The following is a 22500-nucleotide window of genomic DNA, read 5'->3' as shown; positions in this document are numbered from 1 at the left end:
AAAGAGAAAAGAAGATCGAGTACAGGGAAGAAAAGAATAATTGGAAGGAAAGGAGACGGAAGAGAGCTCCGAGAGCGGAAAAAACGATAAAAGAAAGGAGGCAAGGACAGTGACGAAAGGATAGGAGACGAAACTAGAAGCTCACGTAAGAGGAACGCTGAACCGCGAGTGAAGGACAAGACTCGAAGAGAGAGTGAAAGGAGGAAAAAAAAATAAAAAAAAAAAAAATATATAAAAAGGCGAATTCGGAGATATCCAAGAAGGACAGAACCGGAAAGATCTTGAGGCTGCAAGTCGGACGGGACAGTTTATGAGACCAGTTGTGTTCTCGAACGGGGGCACAGAACGGACCGGAGAGGGGAGTTCTTGGGAGAGATCATATGTGTAAAAGTTGCGTTTTTTGGGGGGTGGGAGGGATGGAAAGGGGAAGGGAAGGGGACTCTGAAAATTGCACAAGTTATCATGTATAATTACACACAAATGGAATAATATTTTCTCTCCCCTTCATAAAAAAAGGCGATTTATAACAAGGAAGCCTATTGTCTATCCCACATCAGGACGTTTCGGACGAGGAGAAAGCATGGGCAGAGGAGAGAATCGGAGAGCGGAGTGGAGATTTGCGTCCAGCGCCACAGGACAGGTGCTAGGGGAGAGAAGTCCACCACGACACCAGACGAAGGGAGTGAGAGGAAGGGCGTCTCTCGAGCACAAGGGGGGGAGGGAGGAGCCCCGCCGCAGGATCCGCCGCAGGATCAGCCGCAGGCACTCCACGTCTGGGCTGCGCCGTCTGCGGAGGCGGCGGCCGCTCGTGCTTCCCGGAAAACATGGAAGAGTGAGGAAGACGGGGGTTCACAGTTCTGTCTTGTGGGACCAGTGAGTCTGGGTCGAGAGGCTGACGCGAGAGAAAATCACTGAACACTGAACACTGAAAGTAAGTGGGTCACACCGGGGTGGGTCGGAGAGAACACCGGGTCAGTCGAACGGAGGCAAAACTGACGTCTTAGGGTGCGGCGTCCTCCTCAGTACAGACTTTTTCTTTTTTCCCCCCAAGAGTGAGCCTTTTATATTTAGATTAGATACTTTAATCAATCCCCTTCTTTAATCACTTGTTATTATTTATTTAAGCACATGTTATTATTAATCTTGTCATCGTTATCATCATTACTATCTTCGTTACCATCTTTAGCGTCTGCAGTCTGTAGTGACGAGGATTTCAGACACGAGAGGGGGTACGTTTTATGAGAAATGGTTCTTCATACTCGACACTTAAGGGAGATGGCGGTGAGCAGGTGGGGCGGTGGTGGGTTTTAGTAACACCTCAGCCAAGAGATCATTAGGCACATCACTTTTAGACGTCAGGGGACAGTCACAAACTACAAAAAGGTGAGTCCACGTACCACAGAGACATGTCAGTGAAGCTGCCCTGGATGAGGACAGGGTATATAAATAAAAAAAAAAACTCGTGCTTCTCTCGCACTCAACATGCACAGGTGTTCATCGTGTTCACTTCCGTCATACCATTCAAAAAAAATCTGATATCAAAATGCACTCAGCAATGTTTGCATCCATACACCTTTATTTAGCTTGGCTTCTCTTTTACATTACGGGGATAATTCCGCTGCCAGTCTTCAGTACCCGAAAGCCGTGACCATGAAGCAACATATTAAACAAAGAGCAGGCTGATTTAATGTCGTGCATCGATTAATTTCGCATCCGCCGCATCTGACTTGAAATCGACTTGGCCTAGAATCTACTTTCACCCCTGACGGAAGTGCATACGTCCCCTGCACCTTCTTCTACGTTAGTCAGTTCGGTCGACAGGCAGCTTCCTCAGTCGAAGGCAATGGATGAGTCTGTGTAGAAACCTATATTTCGTCTCTGTACACACTCTAAAGTAGCTGGTCTAAGAACAGACAAAGGAAACCGAGCCATAACCAGAAGCTATCCGTCTAATGTACTTTTTCTGTTCCGCTTCCGCATCGCTTTTGATCTGACCCACCTTCAGGATTTTCCTTGTTTGGTAATAATGCTAAGTGCTAAATCTACTAATTTGCATATTAGTGCTATCACCTTCACATGCCGTTATGATGAGATTTGGCCGAACCAGAATAGAAGAGAGAGAAAGAGAGAGAAAAAAAATAATGCGCCGTTTATGTCGTTCACCGTGAAAACAGTCTTTCTTTCTTTCTTTCTTTCTCTCTCTCTCTCTCTCTCTCTCTCTCTCTCTCTCTCTCTCTCTCTCTCTCTCTCTCTCTCTCTCTCTCAATTTCGACAAAGATCAACTACATTGAAAGAAATACTTAATTTACAGTAGGATAAAGCCTTTTCACCAATCTCAGGAAGAGAAATACAAAATTCAACAAGCAAGAAAAGGGCAAATTAGCCTCATGCTATCTCAGTGACGCAAGAATTTTCGCTAAATGGACGATAAAGTTGATAATCGATCACTGAACTCATATTCTGATTTACGACTTTCGAAGAAAAGTTCGTCTTATGATTTTGTCGTGTATATGAAGTAGACAGATGAATAAGTAATTGGTTTTAGTCTGCCTTCTCTCTTCATAAGCGAATCATCTGCGAAGGATAATTAGTATACTGGAAGAGCAAACACGTTACGCGCTGACTGCCTTTATGTGTCATTAAGTGATTAGGCCGTCGACTGCCACCTTATTAAGAGCACACTAAAAAGCGGTGACACTACAAGATAAACAACACCCTCACGCTGCAATCACAGATCACTTACAACAGAGGCAACCTGAATGACATCCAACTTTGCATCACGAAGAGATCTTCAACCAAGTAAACCATCTTCCGCAACCTGACAATCCAAGGAGAGAGCGGGGGGTCTATCCTGTCGTTACGTTGTCCAGGATCTACATACCGTAACCGAAATAGCTTCTTGTGTCTGTACAAATGTCTCATATTGACCTCTGGGAGAAAAGAGAGACAAACGAATTGTCCCCGAATTTTATACCGCTAGTTACTATCCAACCGATATAATGAGAGAATCGTAAATAACAATCAAGATAATAACAATAATAATAACTTTAGAGATGAACGACAATAAAGATAATTAACTCTATCATCTTTTACAAAACACTTATACAGTTCGGCGTAAAAGGCAGCTGACACTTTCTCAGTAACGGAATTTCAAAATTTTGCGTCAAAAGCTTAACCGGGGCCGGGTTGACTGTTAACCCAACCACCTCGGGCTTATGTACTGTCCCTCGTAGTGTTTATTTATGAAATTTGTTACATGCAGATGGCTCCACATGTACTCAGCCAGCAAGGAGTCTATCAGTAGGCCCTAGTAACCGATCCTGATTTCCCCATTCCTTGAATTGGCAGGATTTTTTTTTTTTTATACAACTGGTATCGATGCTGTTATTATTGTTACTGATGTTATGATTATTAAACTATTATTAAAATCTTGGTAACATTTAAGACAATGAATTAATGCAAAGGACCCTTTCCGCAAACTCGAGGAAAAGGGTAAACATGTGAGAAAGGTAGGACTAATAACTGACTCCTTGGTGACTAAGCACTTGTAGAGCCATCTATGTGTAAATACAATAAATAAACTTGTATTACGGTGGGCACGGCATGTATTCTTGCCATACGTGCCGATTGGGCTAATTCACACACACGTGTATCTGCTCAAAGAGAGAATATATCCATTTACACTTGCAAATCCTACGAACGAGATACGACCGACGCTGACTACGTAAAAAGCTACACGATTCACAATCTATTAAAATGATAACGAGAGAGAATATTCCTTCTCATTTAACTACGCAAACAAGCATTATCATAACTCGATATCCTAAAGCAATTTTTAACAAAGATTCTTCTTTGCAGAGAACGAGAGTGGTGCAATTATCAGAGTTCTATCCATTCGTAAAGACATGAAACCAATATACATATATTCTTTTTAAATAAGCGAAATATTTCATCTAAAAGTATATTTATGAGAGACATTTAGCCGATTAAAAAACTCAGTCGAACGAACCAGAATGTATAACTTTATGACCTTAATTCGCTTACAAACATAATTTGGTGGACCAAATGCCAAAGACTGCGACAAGGGAGCATTTAATCCTTCTCTTTTTGTTCAAAAAAAAAAAAAAAAAAGAAAAAAGAAAAAAAAAATCACCGAGAACTCAGCCATTGTATTATATATAATCCTTAAGACAAAAAAAAAAAAAAAAAACTTTCTATTCAAACACCGCTATAACATTTATATGATTTCCACATCCTAAAAAGAGCATAATAAATAAGAGAAATGAACTCAGCAGTCCGGCGGCCCATAACGGGGAAAATATGGCGTAAAACTCAAAATAATTACAACGGTCCCACTTCTCGGGCGAATATATTGGACAGACGGTGTAATAAATAGTTTGGAAATTCAATGGATAGCTTAACTAATAATAAAGTATGTACTCTCTTAATTCGTGGCTATTATATACGAGCAAGAAGCTTTCTTTTAATTGAAAACATTAAGTCATTTTCAATTTGTTGCTCGTTATTGGAGAATATATATGGTCGATTTTGAAAAAAAAAGAAGGGAAAAAATATTTAATGGTATATGGCCTTGGTTGATATAGCGCGACCAGCCAATTGTTGAATATTTACAAGTATTGCGCAAACTACGTGTTCCAGAATAATATTTTTTCCAGATTATGGTTGTTACTTCTGATTCCGCACAATGGTGGAAAACGGGCGTATACATTTTCCTTTCAAATCGGCTAAGAAATAGTTAAATATTACGAAGGATTTCTTATCACCAGAACCTTGGAAAAAATCTAAAAATGTTTTCCGAACCGGTGTGCTAACTTACCTGCCGAGAGTACACGAAATCCTTTTTTATTTTCAAAATTCAAAAACACGTACATATGCAGTTTTCTTTCCGTGATACAAAGTGCTTGGATGCAATACGCAATAAAGAGGTTTTCGCCATTGTCTGATACAAACCACGCTCGTTAGCTCAGAAAATTATTATTGCAGGTTGTGTTCAAGCGATAGTATATGGATTTCAGTACAAACAACCCCCTCTCCCTCTCTCTTTCTTCCTCCCTCTCTCTGTTTCTGTCTCTGTCTCTGTCTCTCTCTCTCTCCCCTCCTCTCTCCCTCCCCTCCTCTCTCCCTCTCCCCCCTCTCTCCCTCTCCCTCTCCCTCCCTCCCTCCCTCCCTCCCTCTCTCTCTCTCTCTCTCTCTCTCTCTCTCTCTCTCTCTCTCTCTCTCTCCCTCTCCTCTCCCTCTCCCTCTCTTCCCTCCCTCTCCCTCTCTTCCCCCAGTATCCCTCTCCTTCCCCCTCCCTCTCAATCCACTTATATCCCTACGTGTCCATCTACGCCCACTTAATCTTTTATCTCATCAAAGGCAAGCCGACCAAGGAAGCAGCACGCAGGGTTAGTCCGCCCCGAGAATCACAACACCACATCACAACCCTGATATATAACACCGAAGCCCCATAAGGTCCTGGAGTGAAAACCTAGGGTCAGCAGTTCATAATTTAGACGGCACATAAATAGTGGTACGAAAAAAAAGAAACAAAAAGAAAAGAAAAAAAAGCATATCAGGACGGATGGCATTGTAATCTGTCATAACCATAAGACTGAAAAAAATACATATAAATCAAACGGGGTTTACATACCGGGTACCCAAATAAATAGAGAAAAAAATCTTCGAAATTATTACCCAAATACCCTGAGAGTAGATACCACATACTTTGCACATCACAAATATCCCGAAATTAATACATAATACTTAACGCACCGTCACAAAGCAGAAAGAATGCCAACTGCTGGCATTAAATCCAATTAACTGCAATGACCCAGAAGTGAAGACAATCCAATGGAGGGCGAGAAACCTGCTATAAGGCTAACACTCACGTACTTCATATAACACACAGCACTGAGGACTATCGAGCACTGGAGGTTTCGTTAAAAACTGAAAACAACATCGAATGCGGAGGTTGGGTGTTACATCAAGGGATGAAAAATAAAAATCTCTTGGAGTTTTACCAAGAGTATCACCTGTATTGGGAGTTACATCTGTATTGAGAATAATACTTAGTGCAACAGGTAAGTTCTAGGAGTTGCTCGACTTAAGAGTAAGAGCGAGTACTACTGATCATATGTAACCTGGGTACGTTTTCTTACGGTGGTATGTGGGGGCATCGCTTGTAGTATGAAAATGGAAGAATATACATACTCACTGCGTAAAGTAAAGGAACGAAAACATGGGATAAAGAAAAAATTGGGTCGAGGAAGAATCATGGTTCCACATCGCAAAGCTGGATTTTGTCTTCATAAAAAACGGATATATATATTTTTTTTTTTCAGCGCCTAACCCTGAGGAGCATGTGAGAATGCCTCTGGTATAATCTTACTGGTTTCGGCTGCGGATATTTTACGTACAATCTTTGAAAGAGAGTAATATATGTATATCTTTCATAGGAAGCCGAATCCACTGAACTACAACGATGCAACAAAGATATTCGTCAACGAAACTAAAATAACATATTACTATTCATTTAGCAGCAAGAGCCTTGTCTGTAATCTTTCAAATTGTTACTTTAAGACAAATTTTTCATAAGCAACTTTCCTGGACACAAGGCTCATTGTCTCCACAGAGGACCTTCAGTATTACCGTCTCTGCAATCGCGTAATAGGAAATGGAAATGTGTTCGTAGTCGTAACACAATACACTCTATCCATTGCAAGAGAAGGATTAGCATGCTTTGAGCAGGCGGAGCTTCGGCGCTTCCGTGGCTACTGGTCCAACTGGAAGACTAAAGGAAACCAATCTTGCTTTAGTTAAAGTTTAGAGCCGATTCGCAGACTGGAATAATTACATACACTTTTCACGTGTTATCCTCACCAAGTGTATCGTTTACTGATTAAATTGTACCGGTAGCGATAAATTGCAAATTACCCTTTGAGGCAACCAGAAACTGGCCTGGATAATATGGAACATTATTTGGCTGGTCACTAAAGGCGAACCGCAGATATCTAGTTCAGGCCGGGCTTTGCTGAGGACCCAGGGACAAAGAAGGGTCGCTGGGACGCATAACAAAAGTAAAATAATAAAAGAGGCTTCTACTCTACTCGTCGACGACACACCTCGTGCCTCTGGACATTTTTAATCATTCGGAAAATACTTTAAATGAAAAAAGGGTAAAACAATGAAAAGGCTAAAAAGGCAAGTATACGATTGGTGAGGAATCACAGCAAACCTACAAGATACACTCCTTTAGTGTACCTAGTACTAAGGGTATACAACAACTGACTACGTTTGCAGGACCCGGACAGTCCCAAGGAATTCACGAGAAGAGATCTGGGACAACCAGAAAAAGGGTCAAAAAGACGGGTCTGGGGTGACCTAACCACTCACAAGGGGGCGGGACTAAGGGCCGTCGGTGTCAACAAAGGTTTCGCCTCGAGAGGTCAACCCGAGGTTTCACAGATCTCTCACACAATGAAGAAAAAAAGAGAAACATCACAGCTCAGTCGTCTGCACATGAGCCTGAGTAGCTAAGAGGACATCCTGACCTTTTTCTGATAAAAAAAAAAAGTTCGACGAGAATAGATACACAATCATGACCTGAGCCCCTGCCCCTGCTGATCCTAGTACCGCAGCTGGGGCAGAGGGATGCAAAGAGATGGGTAAAGACGGCTACAGTTCGAACGGGTAATCCTTGAACAGGTGACTTCCTGTGGGTGGAAGAACTGTCTCGAACAACACTGCATTCATTAATGGTGGCCATGCAACACTAAGTCTATCATCATCATCATCATTATCATCATCACCATCGTCTTCAATATCATCTTCATGCACACATGCACACTAGGACAAGCTTGGAACATGCTCAGCGCCCTAAAAAAGTGAAAAAGCACGAAAAAAATGTTTTCTGAGAGAAGCGCTCCAGACTGCCGGATCTATTTTTTAGATCAATTCCTCCTCCTCCGAACTCTTCAAAGCACAAAACAAAAACAATCTGGCCACACAACAGGAGTACGTACAGCACATAAGTGTGTATAGTGTGTGAAGTCATAGTAAGGCCAAAAATACAAAAACAAAAACAAAATGTTGCTGCTGGTTAATTATGTACAACTGCCCTTCACCCTCAGTTTCCCTACCCATTAGCAATCAGAATCTCCCAAAAACAAAATGAATGCTTCGTTGCGCACGCTCTGGTGGTCTCAACTTAATTCTGGCTTAGCTACCCCCGGGGATTCCTTAGTCCAGAGAACCGCGTGGCTTTCGAGGGATTGTTGCAACGAGCTTTAGAGGCATCTCGCTCAGCTACTGGCTTACTATAGGGGAGTTCTGAGCCAACCTTAAGGTCTATGAGATCTCTCTCTCTCTCTCTCTCTCTCTTCTCTCTCTCTTATCTCTCTCTCTCTCTTTCTCTCTCTCTCTCTCTCCTCTCTCTCTCTCTCTCTCTCTCTCTCTCTCTCTCTCTCCTCTCCTCTCTCTCTCTCTCTCTCTCTCTCTCTCTCTCTCTCTCTCCTCTCTCTCTCTCTCTCTCTCTCTCTCTCTCTCTCTCTCTCTCTCTCTCTCTCTCTCTCTCTCTCTCTACTCTCTCTCTCCTATCTCTCCTCTCTCTCTCTCTCCTCTTCTCTCCTCTCTCTCTCTCTTCTCTCTCTCCTTCTCCTCTCTCCTTCTCTTCCTCTCTCTCTCTCTTCTCCTTCTCTCATCTCTCGTCTCTCTCTCTCTCTCCTCTTCTCTCTTCTCTCTCTCTCTCTCTCTCTCTCTCTCTCTTCTCTTCCCTCTCTCTCTCTCTTCTCTCTCAATTACTCTCTCTCTCTTCTCTCTCTCTCCTCTCTCTCTCTCTCTCTCTCTCTTCTCTCTCTCTTCTCTCTCTCTCTTCTCTCTCCTCTCACTCTCTCCTCTCTCTCTCTCCCTCTCCTCTCTCTCTCTCCTCTCTCTCTCTCTCTCTCCCCCTCCTCTCTCTCCCCCCCTCTCTCTCTCTCTCTCCCCCCTTTCTCTCTCTCTCCTCTCCTCCCTCTCTCTCTCTCTCTCTCTCTCTCTCTCTCTCTCTCTCTCTCACCTCACTTATTTATTCACTCACTCACTCTCACTCCACACCCTTCCTCACACATCTGCCATACAAAATCGCATACAGTTTCGGTACAAAAATACTGGGTGGGGGGTGAGGGAGGGGAGGGGGGAGGTGGGGGGGCGACGTTCCCCACCTGCCGGCATAAAAGTGACCCAACGGCCTGCATTCATAAGGTGTGGGACAAAAAGAAAAACAGGTGCAAAAGTTTAAAGATGCAAAAGTTTAAAGTCAAGCACAGTGGACAGACAGACAGACAGACAGACAGACGGTGGAACCGAGTTGGTAGATTAGTCCAGGGAGAAGAGATGCACAGGTGGCGAAAAAAGGGGCAATGGAGTGACGAAGAATAAGTGTGATAATAAAAAAAAAAGGTATTTAGGCTTGTCAAAACATCCTGTTCCTGGTGTAGATTTCTGAGCATTTGCTTGTGAGTCTAACACTGATGCAACTTGACCTAGATTTGTTTTTTACCTTAAAGTGCAGAGACAAAACTATGTAAGTATAAATATATAAATATATGTAAATGAATAATCAAACTTTTCACATGATGCAAGAATGCCACACTACTTGCAATATTCAACATGATCTTCACTAACAATTTCTACCACAGTCTAGCATTGTGTCTACATTGTTACTCTGCAATCCATTCAAATCATCTACTTTACCTAACAACAGTGTACAATATTCTTCTCTATTTCATATATAAGAAGAACACTGTGTTCCTGCGTGGCCTGCCTGGAGCACCGTTAAAGCCTTCCGTTTTCCACGTCGTGTTACATATAAAAAAAATCCCTCTTTGACTGAATTAACTGAACATTCATAGAGGGTAAACTGATAATTGTGTACAGCATCCACACTATACACTATATTAAAAAAATGCTATATACATTACTGTGTTAATTAAGACTCCTTTACACACTATCTGAAAAATGCTATATCCATTAAGGTCTTCAATCAACACTCCTTGAAACACTAATAGGAAAATGCTCCAGCTAAGGATGCTCCATCCAGACGCAGGATTAAACAAAGGACTTTAGTACACTCCAGGCTCCTTTAGACCGGAATGTTTCTCTGGCAACATCCTACACCTGGTTACTACTGACTGTTCAATCGTGTTCTTAGAATTTGACTCTGTGGGCTTTGAACATATTGTAAACTGGACCAAGCTCAGTTCAAAATGGTGATCCCAAAACTGACCTACACTTTGGAAGTTCGTGAAAAAAGAAAATGTTGAAATATTGGAATATATGTATATAAAAATAGTCAAAGCATCTAATTACAGATGATGAAAATACTGCAATATCCAAATAAAACCAAAGCTTCAAATTAAATTTAAGAGAAAATGATCACAGCAGTATTCAAAAGCTATGCTAAACGCGCATAACAAGGAATCAGTGAAAGAGAAGTTAAAAAAAAAAGGAAAAAATGACTGAATATAGACTGATAAAAAGGGGGGAGGGGTACACAAGACCCCCCCCGATGGCAAAATGAGGCAAGAGCAGAGGGCGGGGCCTTCCCCTTATCTCCTTCCCTGAGACTAGAGAATGGAGGCAGTGATGGACCAGGTGAGGAGTGCAAGGAGGAAGCACCACAGAGGTCGAGAGGCTACTCACAATCTTGGGTTTGAAGGGCGGCTGCACCTCTCGGTTCTCCAGCTTCACCCAGTCGATTCTCCTGAAGAATGGGTGTGTTCGAACGTCTTCCTCTCCCTTAGGACCGCAGCCTAGTCGCTTCTGCGGCTGCTTCGTCAGGAACTGTGCATTTTAGGGGGGTAAGCGTGTGAGATTGGCTCGGGGGAATGGAGAGGGTGCACGAATATACTTTTTTTCGTCTTAACATCAGCCTTTCGTGTGAAAGTATTGCTCGAAGCGATTATATCCCTAAGATTTCCATTTGTGAAGTGAAAAAAAAACTACTTCAAAAAAGCAAACCGAGGTAAACAAACACGAAACAACCGCTTTCCCAATGACCTTACCACCAAACCCATAACTCGTGCCTGCGCTAGCCATTGTACTTACACCCTTGCAACATTCCTTCGCCTCCTTAGAAAGAGCCTTGGGATAAGAGACATTATGGTCGGTAATCGCGGCAAAAAGCTCTTCCTCGTCCTCTCCATCGAAGGGCGGCTGTCCCACAAGCATCTCGTACAACAGCACTCCGTAAGCCCACCAGTCTACACTCTTCCCGTATGGTTGGTACAGGATGATCTGGAAACACACGCGGGGTTTTAGTCAATTCTCTCTCCCGGTTCGACTGCCGCTTCACAATGTATCATAATGTATCTTACATATGAAAAATATATATATGTAAACCACAAACTAATGCATAAATCTTACAACAGTAAATAAATATATCTCTTGTTTCTTTTTTTTCTTCTGTTTTCTCTCTCTCTCTCTCTCTCTCTCTCTCTCTCTCTCTCTCTCTCTCTCTCTCTCTCTCTCTCTCTCTCTCTCTCTCGACTCCGAAGCAAACCCACCTCGGGAGCAATGTAGTCTGGGGTTCCACAGAAGGTCTTGGTCGTTTTGTCACCTCCAATGCCCTCTTTGCACATACCGAAGTCGGCGATCTTGATGTGTCCGTCCTGATCCAGCAAGACATTGTCAAGCTTGAGGTCGCGGTAGACGATGCTGCGTGAGTGTAGATAGAACAAGCCAATGGCAATCTCCGCTGCATAGAATCTGCGGGGGAAGCAAGGTAGATCATCATAAGGGGTTATTCGCGCATTCGCTTGTGGGGAAAAGGGTCTAAAAAGAATGGCATCGAATTTATAATTGCTCATAAATGCTCAAAGGGGGAAAACAGTGTATCGAATTACCTAACTGCTCATAAATTCTCGAAATTCTCAAAAGGGGAAAAAAAGTATATAAAAAAAAGATTGATGTCGAATTATACAAATGCGCAAACATGCTCGGAATGCTCAAAAGGGGGAGTACAAAATATATATATATATACGAAATATAGACCCCTGAGAGGTTTACATACACCGCTACTGGTTCCTTAAACTTGCCACACTGCTGGATCTGGAACATCAGGTCACCTCCATTCACGTATTCCATTACAAAGTATAACCGGTCCTGGAATAAGCAGGGCGTCGTTACTCACCGAAGTGCAGCCGAACTCAAGTAATAAACTTCTTTAAGTGACTGTTTATACCTTATTGACCACAGGTTACTCGATATTCTCTGTACATTTAGAAGGCGTACATAATCACCATTAGCAACAGCTCTCATATTATCCAAGCGACAGGAATTTAATAAATACTTATATACACATACACATCCCTCAAATCTTAAATCGTGCTATTCTTGATAATCCAGAAACGTTATCCCCATTTCGAAAAAAAATAAATAAAGAAAGACCCATATTCTAAGACCAGAAGCTATTCTGAACAATCGAGAAATCTTATGCCCAAATCAAAAACAATAAGATTAAGAAAAACAAAACAGAACAGAACAAAGCAGGAAAGACCCATATTCCAAGCCCCGAAGCCCAGCCACACTCCCCCCGGGGCAGGAGGATCCGAGGGCAAGACTCCCGACCCACCATGGTCTGGAAGCACGAGTGCAGCTGAACGAGGAACGGCGGCTTGCTAGCGAGGGCCAGGACCCTCTTCTCGATCATGGTGCACTCCACGTCGTCGTCCTGGATGATGATGTCCTTCTTCAGGATCTTGATGGCGTACAGCTCGTCCGTGCCCTGCGGAGACACCCACACGCGTTATCGCAACACTCGTGACGTGAGGTTATCAGTTGCAAAGCGAACGGAGGAAGGAAAAGAAACAAAAGACGAACGAAAGCAAGCACAAGGTGACTCGAGGAGGACTCTCGCAAGGGCCCTTAATCATGACACTCTGAGGAGGAGGAGGGGGGGGGGGCGTGGTGGATAAAACTCGCACCGAACTCTCATGGGAACTGGAGGACAGAAACAGCAAAATAAAACATAAAGAAAACACACTCCCCACCCCCTTAAAATATAAATAAACGGAAAGAAAAACTAGTAGAAAAGACTCATGCATCTACCCCGGTCCACAATAAACAGACAACAAAGCCGTGGACTCCCTAACCAGTACGTACATTGCCACACACCCGAGGCAACGCCCACGCCCACTCTACATACCGACGGTGGAGGTGGAAGCCGGCGCCCCCCTAAAAAAAATGGAGAAAAGTACCGCCAAAAAAAATAAAGATTACGAAGTCGACTAATTTAACTCTCCCAGACGGCTGGAATTTTCCTTCCGTCGCCATTCTGATTTTTTAATCATTTTTTTTTTTTTTTTGTCAGAATCTACAGTGGTGATGTATTGTAGCTGCTCCACACGGAAGAAAAAAAAAATCACACGTGTCAAAACTTTCAGATGGCAGTGCAGGTGACAGACAGACAGACAGACAGATAGAGATAGATAGAGAGAAAGAGAAAGAGAGAAAAAAAGAAAGAAAGAGAAAGAAAGAGAAAGAGAGAGAGAGATAAAGGGAAAGAGAGAGAGAGAGAGAGAGAGAGAGAGAGAGAGAGAGAGAGAGAGAGAGGAAGAGAAAGAGAAAGAGAAAGAGAAAGAGAAAGAGAAAGAGAAAGACAGAAAGAAAGCGAGAGAGACAGGAAAAGAAAGAAAAAAGGAGACAGACAGCACCAGAAACCGACACCCAAAAGAAACCAAACAGAAAACGAACGACCCGGAGAAACGAGAGAGAAAAAAAGAAAACGCGCGAAAGGAAAAAAAAGGGGAAACTAAAACATTTGTATGCCGACCCTCTCTTCTGTGCGTCTATGGTCGAATGTCGAGGCGTAATCTAATATTCAAGACGGCGTGGAAGTCATTACCGTCTGGTTGGCGCCCAATTCACGGGATTTCTAACAGCTATATCTAGCGAGGGAAACGCAAAAATAGCCATTTTCTTTGAAAGGCCAATATATATTTGCGTTCCAAAGAAATGGAAAATGTTCACCCGATTGAATTAAAATTATAGGAACTCTTTGTCTCCCTGATGTTATTTTTATCCTTTTTTTCTTAACGGAGTGTATTTTGGGAAGGGAAAAGAAAAAGATTTAAAGAAAGAAAGAAAGAAAGGAAGGAAGGTAATATATGTTGTATAAGAAATACAAACTAATGATATACATACCTACTATAACCACAGACACACACACACACACACACAGACACACACACACAGACACACACACATACACACACACACACACACATTTTACACATTGATATCTACACGTATATGTATTCTCTCAGACATCTTCAACAAACAATCGTTCACAAAAATCAAAAGTATACGTCCGAAACCATAGTCTCAGTTACCCTCGTTCACAAAAGAAAAAGGAAAAGAAAACGAAAACAAAGAAAAATACAAATAAAACATAAAAAATCCCAAAGAAGTTCTGTTCAATCTCCCCCTCACCCCCCCACCCCCCATTCGACACACCACACCCGTTCATCACAGCCATTTTACTCCTGAACTTTCAACTCTGACAAAGAATTCTGAAGTAATTACCCTAATGACCGTCATTGCCTCCTCCACTCTCTCTCTCTTTCGGTCTTTCTCTTTCTCTCTCTCGCTCGCTCTTTCTTTTTCTTTCTTTCTTTCTCGCTAGATCTCTTTCTTTCTCTGTCGTGCTTCGTCTTTGTTCTTCTCTCTCTCTCTTCTCCTCTCTCTCTTCTCTCTCTGCTCTCTCTCTCTTCTCTCTCTCCTCTCTCTCTCTCTCTCCTCTCTCTCTCCTCTCTCTCTCTCGTACCATCTCTCTCTCTCTCTCTCATACCATCTCTCTCTCTCTCTCTCTCTCTCTCTCTCTCTCTCTCTCTCTCTCTCTCTCTCTCTCTCTCTCTCTCTCTCTCTCTGTTTCTCTGTCTGTCTGTCTGTCTGTCTGTCTGTCTGTCTGTCTGTCTGTCTGTCTGTCTGTCTGTCTGTCTCTCTCTCTCTCTCTAACGAAATTCAATACACTCTGGATAAAGCATACAGAAGCAGTAATAGAACATGTTGTTTTAGAGAGCATCAGGTAAAAAAAGGGGGTAGAATGGGGGTGGGCGGGTGAAAACGCGGTAAAGGGGAGAGGAAAAGGAGATGATGCATGGGGAAGAAAAGAAGCGGGGAGGAGGAGGGGAGGGAAGAGGGAAGAGGGAAGAGGGGAAGGAAGAGGGAAGAAGGGGAGGGAAAGAGGAAGGGAGGGAAAGAGGGAGGGAGGGAGGGAGGGAGGAATGAGGGAAGTAGGAGAAAAAAATGAAGAGGAGAGGAGGAAAAAAAAAACAGAAAGAAGGAAAGAATATGTTAGAAGGGAGAGGGAGAGGGAGGCTGAGAAATGGGATAAGAGAAGAAGAGAAGAGAAGAGAGGGGGAGACTGAAGAAGAGAGAAGAGAGAAGCGAAGCGAGCAGAGGAGAGTAGAAGAGAGTACAAGAAAACAGAAAATTTGAGAAGGGACTGAAGTAGAGAGGAATAGAGAGTAGAGCAGAGTAAAGTAGATGAGAACCCGGCACTGGCTGTGTTATTGGTAATGTCCGAGGCATTAATTGCGCAGCGGCGGACTAGCCAGAGGAAGGGAAATGGCGCGCTAACTTGATTTACCGCAAGACCAAGAAGCAAGCGAAAGGGGGAATGGAGTGGCAATGATGATGATTATTTGGATGAAGGAGATGATAACGAGGAGATAATGGTGACGATGCTGATAAAAGTACTAAAATATCAAATGGCGTAATGTCTGACAACAAACTACAAAAATCATTGTAATTTCAAGCAGGATAACATTAATAATGCAAATAATTATAATCAGCAACAGAAAATCAATAACACTGCTAACATAAAAAAAATATGAATGACATGAAAATAGCAGTGACAAGGCAATAACAAAATAACCACGATAAGAAAAAGATAACAATAATAAACATTAAAAAAAACGTTGATATAGTAAACAAAAGGAAAATAACGAAAAAAAAAGATACAGAGAACTCATTGACATAAAAAAACTAACAACAGAATATAATAACAATAACCATAACAATTACATTAACAAGGAAATGGCATGAAAAGTGAAAATAACCAAAATTCCCCTCACAATATACACGACTTTTTATCTAAATCCTCATCATCATTATCATTAGACCTTTTCATTTACATCGTTACTATTATCACCGTTATTACGAAGAGGAGAAAGACAGAATGGAGGAGAAAATGAGGCAGGAAGAGATTGCAAAAGAAGATGAAGACATGAGATGGGTAAAGAGGAGGAGGAGGAAAAGGAGGAGGAGGAGGAGGAGGAGGAAAAAGAGGAGGAAAAGGAGGAGAAGGAGGAGTAAAAGGAGGAGAGAGAGAAAAGGAGAGAGGGAGGAAGGAGGAGGAGGAAGGAGGAGGAAGGAGGAGGAGGAGGAGGGAGGAGGAGGAGGAGCGAGGAGGAGGGAAGAGAAGGAGCGAGAAAGAGAGATGAGATACGGAAGAAGAGAAGAAGAGAGGAAAAGGAGAGGAGTGTGGAGGAAGGGGAGGGAGAGGAGATAAGAGGGGAAAGAGGAGGAGGAGAGAGGGAGAGGAGGAAGCTTGAGGGGATAAAGAGGAGGAAGAAAAGAACGCAAGCGATCGAGGAGGAAAGTAAAACAATGAAGATGAGAAAGGGAGAAAGCCTCGCGGAAGAGGGAAGGAGAGTATGAGGGGAAGGAGTTCAAACCTGAGAGAATGGTGAGGGAGGCGGAGGAAGAGAAGGAGAAAACGGAGTTATAGCAGAGGAGAGGGGGCGAGGGGGGAGGGAGGGAGGAAAGGGGGGAAGAGAGGGGGAGAGAGGGGGCCTTGCAGTGTTAAAGTGGATGGAGTAGCCGCCAGCGATCCTCCCTCGCAGGCAGACCAACCGCCACATCGCTTCCCTTCCGCAGACGCGCCCCTCGCCGCTGCCCAGAGCTGTTCTCCCCTTGCGTGGCAAGCGGTTCTCCACACCAACGTAAATGGTGAAGAAGAAGAAGAAGAAAAACTATTTATCCGCACGAGGACACTTCCGTGGCATGGGAAGGGTGCGAGGCGCGGAGGGAGGGGAGCGAGGGGGGAAGGAAACGGGGTTCCGTCACAAGTCGGCTGCTTAACGATGAGGACCATACAACGTGTACCTCTACCTCGCTCTCACTTGCCGCCTCGCCCTCCCTTCCCCCGGTTACTCCCTCTCCGCCTCCACCTCCCTCGGTGCCCACTCCTACGCTAAGTGGTTTCTTGCGCAGACGTATAACGCTCCTCCTCGGCGCTCGACCTCACCTGCGGAGAGGAGGCGACGCGGCCTCTCCAGGCCGACAGAACAAATGACTACGATTCCTCGGTTCCCGGTTTCCTGTTTCGTTGAACCTGGCGTATCGGAATATCTTCCTAGAAAAGTCAAGTGTAACGTTACAGACCGCGCATAAACGCAGGGCCCTGATCATGCCTATTGCATGAACATAGCGTTGTTATAAGGACCGCATCCAAGAGGAGCGGAGGCGTCTCAACCATACCCTCAAACAAGTCGCTATAACTGCCTAAACTTTCATGACGAACCATGATACCAGATTAGGTAACATGCAGGGCTTCGCTTTAAACACGACTGCCCATTCTGGCACTGCAAAGGCACACTTGCGCGATACCTGGAACAGCGGCACATCACATCAGTAAACGCTACACATCAAACCACACGACACCAAACTAACATCACAAACAAAAACAAACTGCAAACTACAACGACAAAAAAACTAAACACAACTAATCCGTCACTAATCCAAAATCCCACACAAAGCAACACGCGGGTCAAAATGCCTCTTCGACACACCACACTCAAACAAACAGCGCCAAACAAAACACAAGCATGCGATGTATGAGAAAAAAAAAGTAAAAAAAAAAAGCCTTAAATTTATGCCAAAGCTCTTAAACCTACTCGCTAATGGAAAAAAAAATATTGCAAACACTGACAAGGCTAAAGCACACGGCCATCTGCTCCCCTTCCTTCGAGAGTCAAAAGAGGCGTCGTTGCTACAGTTACTACACAGAGGTGACAAAGCGATGCGAACGGCTGGCGGATTAGCTATTGGAAGAAGAAGGCGAAGAAGACGAGGAAGCCGAAGACGGAGAAGAAGAGGAAGAAGATGAGGGAGGGAGGGAGGGAGGGAGGGAGGGAGGGAGGGAGGGAGGGAGGGAGGGAGGGAGGGAGGGAGGGAAGGGGGGGAGAGAGAGAGAGAGAGAGAGAGAGAGAGAGAGAGAGAGAGAGAGAGAGAGAGAGAGAGAGAGAGAGAGAGAGAGAGAGAGAGAGAGAGAGAGAGAGAAGAGAAAGAAAGAGAGAGATAGACAAAGAGACGTAGACATACAGAAAGACACAGTAGCCAATGAGTCAGACACAGAGGTTCCGTGAACACACAGCCACGCCTGTTAAATAAAACCAAGTGGCCCTGTGGGTCTGTGTGCTTGAAAAAAAAAAAAAAAAACTTATATACAATATCAGCAACGGCAACAGCCTCCCTCGGGTGTTCTTGTTCATCGTCCGTGTTCATGGAAATGCGAAATGAACAACGACCTTGTGTGTTTTCCACCTGAGGAAACACCTGCCTTACGGGAGACAAAATGCCATGCAGGTCGCTTAATGCTCTCCATTTTTTCTCTCTCTCTTTTGTATGTATTCTAATTAATTTCAACATATATTTAACAAAAAATGAGATAAGCTACACCAATATTCTTTTGAAAAAAATCGGAAATAAAAAATAAAATAAGATAAATTATCCGAACACACGAAAAATGTGTTCGTCCAAGCAAGCTAGATGCAGGCTGACGGACAATCATATACCTACAAGCCATTTAATTTATTTGCACTCTTTTCAAAACAAATCCCCATTGACCGACAGAGAAAAGAAAAGAAAAGAAAAGAAAAGAAAAGAAAAGAAAGAGAAGAGAAGCGAAAAGAGAAAAAAGAAAAGAAAGGAAAAAAACGACAAACAGACAAACTTAAGTAATTCCAAACAAGGCTAGAGAGAGAGAGAGAGAGAGAAAAAAAAAAAATTGAAGAGTCCAAAAGCCAGAAGCGAATTAGCACAGCCAACCCTCCTATTTCTTTCCTTCCTTCCGTCCTTCCTTCCTTCCTTCCTTGAAAGCCACAAACTCGAACGCCACGAATCCGGGAGACAAGATGGCCGCCCGCAAAGAGGTACCTCTTCCTTAACACCCCCCCCTACCCCCGCCGCCGTTCCTTAAATATGCAATCTACTCTGCTATGAGGTTCCATTTACCGGCGGGGATTACGTACATCATTCAAAATACTGGGATTATATTCATAGCTCACCGGCGTCCGTTAGAGGACCGCCTTTCGAGCTGATGTCGCGCGTGGGCGCCTTGGGGCGTGAAGGGGGCGCGCGGGAGGGGGTAGGAGGGGCGTGAGGGAGGGGAGAGGGAGGAGGGAGAGGGGAAGAGGGGAGGGAGAGGGGGAGAGGGAGAGAGATGGTGGATGAAGGGGAGGAAAGGAAGGAGAGGGGGAAGAGAGGAAGGGGCGTGTGGGAGGGGAAGAGGGGAAGAGGAGGAGGGGGAGAGGGAGGTGGAAATGGTGAATGAAAGGACCAAAAATAAGGACAAAGAACGGGGAGAAGAAGAAGGAAAGGAGGAGTGGAGGAGGAAGGGGAGAAGGAGAAGGAAATAGGGGGAGGGGGGGGTGGAGGAGGAAGAGAAGAGGAAGACAAGAGGAAGAGGAAGAAAAGAAAGAGGAAGAAGACGCGTAGGAAGAGGAGAGAGAGAGAGAGAGAGAGAGAAGAGGAGAGAGAGAAGAAGAGGAGAGGAGGAGAGAGAGAGAGGAGAGAGAAGAGGGAGAGAGAGGAGAGAGAGGAGAAGAGAGGAGAGGAGAGAGGGAAGAGAGAGAGAGAGGAGGAGAGAGAGAGGAAAGAGAGGAAAAGAGAGAGAAAGAGGAGGGGAAGATGGAGGCAGAGAAAAGAGAGAGAAGAGGAAAGGAGGGGAGAGATCAAGGAAAAAGGGGGAAGGAAGGAGAAGAGAGGAGAGGGGAGAAAGGGGAAGGAGGAATGGAGAAGGAGGGGAGGAGGAGGAGGAGGAGGAGGAGGAGGAGGAGGAGGAGGAGGAGGAGGAGGAGGAGGAGGAGGAGGAGGAGGAGGAGGAGGGGAGGAGGAGGTAGGAAAGAAGAGGGATGATGATGATGATGGTACGGAGGAGGAAGAGGAGGAAGGAGGATGAAGGAGGAGGAGAGGCAAGTTAAAGAGAAGGGGGAATAGGGGGGGGGGCATTGGGGATGAAAAAAACCAACAACCTTACCGATATCTCTTTCTCTTTCATCCACACCCGAGAAAACTTTGAGAGAAGTTAATGCATTCGCTCCCGGGATCTCCCTTGCTTGAATTATGAAGAGGGAAATGAGAGGGGAAAAGGGACGAAGGGGAGAGCAAAAAGGATGATGGAACGTGAGTGTCGTCGGAGAAATAGCCTGGAAAAGAAGTGAAATATTCTCGGGGAAAAAAGTGAAATATTCTCGAAAAGAAGTGAAATATTCTCGGGAAAAAGTGAAATATTCTCGGAAAAAAGTGAAATATTCTCGAAAAAAGTGAAATACCCTCGGAAAAAGTGAAATGGCTTCGAAAAAAGTACACACAGAATCCACAGAACCCAGGAACGCCATGCAGGGAGGGTGCAGCACACGGGCACATGCCAAGGGGTCAATCACAGGCCCTCTTACGTTGCGGATCCCCTGCGGGCGGAAGGCCAGGGCGGTCAGCCATGGGGTCAACGGGCAACGGACCCGCGGACAAGACTAAAGCCTTATCACTGGGTCACGAGTCCCGTCTGCAGGGTCAGTCCTCCCGTTAACAGGTCAAAAGCTCTGTCAACGGGACAGGTGACCCGTTGACAGAGCGAATGGTCCGTCAACAATGCGAGTGCCCCTTCGGCTAATCACGTGGCCCGTTGACAGAGCAAACGGCCTGTCAACGGGTTACGTGGCCCGTTGACAGAGCGCTTAGTCAGGGTCTCGTCAACAGAAGGGCCACCGTCGCCCCAGCCAACGCGCCCCAGAAGAGAACAGAGTGAAATTACCGGAAGGTCGGGGAAACATGTTGCAGTGGATGTTCATCATATATAACATCTACAAAAAAGTATATTTAGTTCTTATATATACACAAAAAAGTAAAATAAGAAAATAAACAACAATAACTGTACTTCATTTATATATATATATTATATATATATATATATAATATATAATTATATATATAAATATAAATATAATTATAAATAATATATAAAAATATATATAAATATATATATATATATATATATATATATATATATATATATATATATATATATATATACATATATGACTATGTATATATATGTGTATATATAAATACATATATGTATACATATATATGTATGCATATGTATATGCATGCGCGCGCGCGCGCGCGTGTGTGTGTGTGTGTGTGTGTGTGTGTGTGTGTGTGTGTGTGTGTGTGTGTGTGTGTGTGTGTGTGTGTGTGTGTGTGTGTGTGTGTGCGCGCGTGTGCGTGTGCGTGTGCGTTTGTGTGTGTGATATATATCACCGAGTTCGGGAAGTCTCCCTGTTTCCAAACTAGATATCAAATTTTCATAAGGTGAATATTCAAATTTAATTTAAGCCTCGCCGAAGTTTTCCATTACAGCCTTTTTATATCATTCTCGTTTATTCAGAGCACAGGTTTATTATATCCTCAAGGCGGAATTCTGCAAGACTTTCATTCATAAAACAACATATATATAAAAAAAACGTTTGGCTGCAAGCAATAGTCGTGCAATTGCCGGGCGTGCGGGCTGTGACGGGCGGGCCGGGACGGGCGGCTGTGACAAGGCCTGTGTAAGTATATAAATCTTGGGCCGTGACGGGTGGGTTGTGACGGGCGGTCCGGGACGGGCGGCTGTGACGGGCGGCTGTGACGGGCGGCTGTGACGGGCGGCTGTGACCTGGCGACGGCCGAGGGGTCGCAGCGCCACTCTCGGTCAACAGCGAGGGGAGGCTTCGAGGAAAAGTTCCCCGCCGGCAGCCACGACATCGGCGGTTCCCGGTAGTGGGCGGCGCTCGCGAGGAGAGCAGAGGGACTCTTCTTCTTCTCCTGCTTCTTCTTCTTCTTCTTCTCCTGCTTCTTCTTCTTCTTCTTCTCCTGCTTCTTCTTCTTCCTCTTCTCCTCCTAATACTTCTACTTCTTCTCTTCCTTCTTCTTCTTCTTCCTCTTCTTTTTTCTTTTTTTTTTTCTTCTTCTCCTCCTCCCCCTCCTCCTCCCCCTCCTCCTCCTCCTACTACTACTTTTTTTTTTCTTCTTCTTCTTCTTCTTCTTCTTCTTCTTCTTCTTCTTCTTCTTCTTCTTCTTCTTCTTCCTTTCTTCTCCTTCTTTTCTTTTCTTCTTCTTTTTTATTCTCTTTCCTTCATATATTCCCCCCCTCTATCGACACATCACCATTAGCACGTCGTTGCGGCCTCGGTC

At 44.1% G+C, this 22500-nt stretch overlaps 1 protein-coding gene across 1 annotated transcript in view; it reads right to left on the bottom strand.

Moving 5' to 3' along the window:
• The window catches only part of LOC119584565 (protein kinase C, brain isozyme-like), a gene marked incomplete at its 5' end in the record, with an annotated part of 99199 nt that overhangs the window by 15349 nt on the left and 61350 nt on the right, over positions 1-22500 (bottom strand). Inside the window, 5 exon segments of the mRNA XM_037933253.1 lie at positions 10681-10821; positions 11086-11274; positions 11544-11745; positions 12050-12141; positions 12611-12763. Of these exon segments, the coding sequence (XP_037789181.1) occupies positions 10681-10821; positions 11086-11274; positions 11544-11745; positions 12050-12141; positions 12611-12763 (777 nt within the window).

This window comes from Penaeus monodon, chromosome 2 (genome assembly GCF_015228065.2).
Source record: "Penaeus monodon isolate SGIC_2016 chromosome 2, NSTDA_Pmon_1, whole genome shotgun sequence".
NCBI classification, from domain to species: Eukaryota; Metazoa; Arthropoda; class Malacostraca; order Decapoda; family Penaeidae; genus Penaeus; species Penaeus monodon.
Note: the sequence above shows the minus strand (reverse complement) of the source record. Positions and strands in the feature narration are given on the sequence as shown.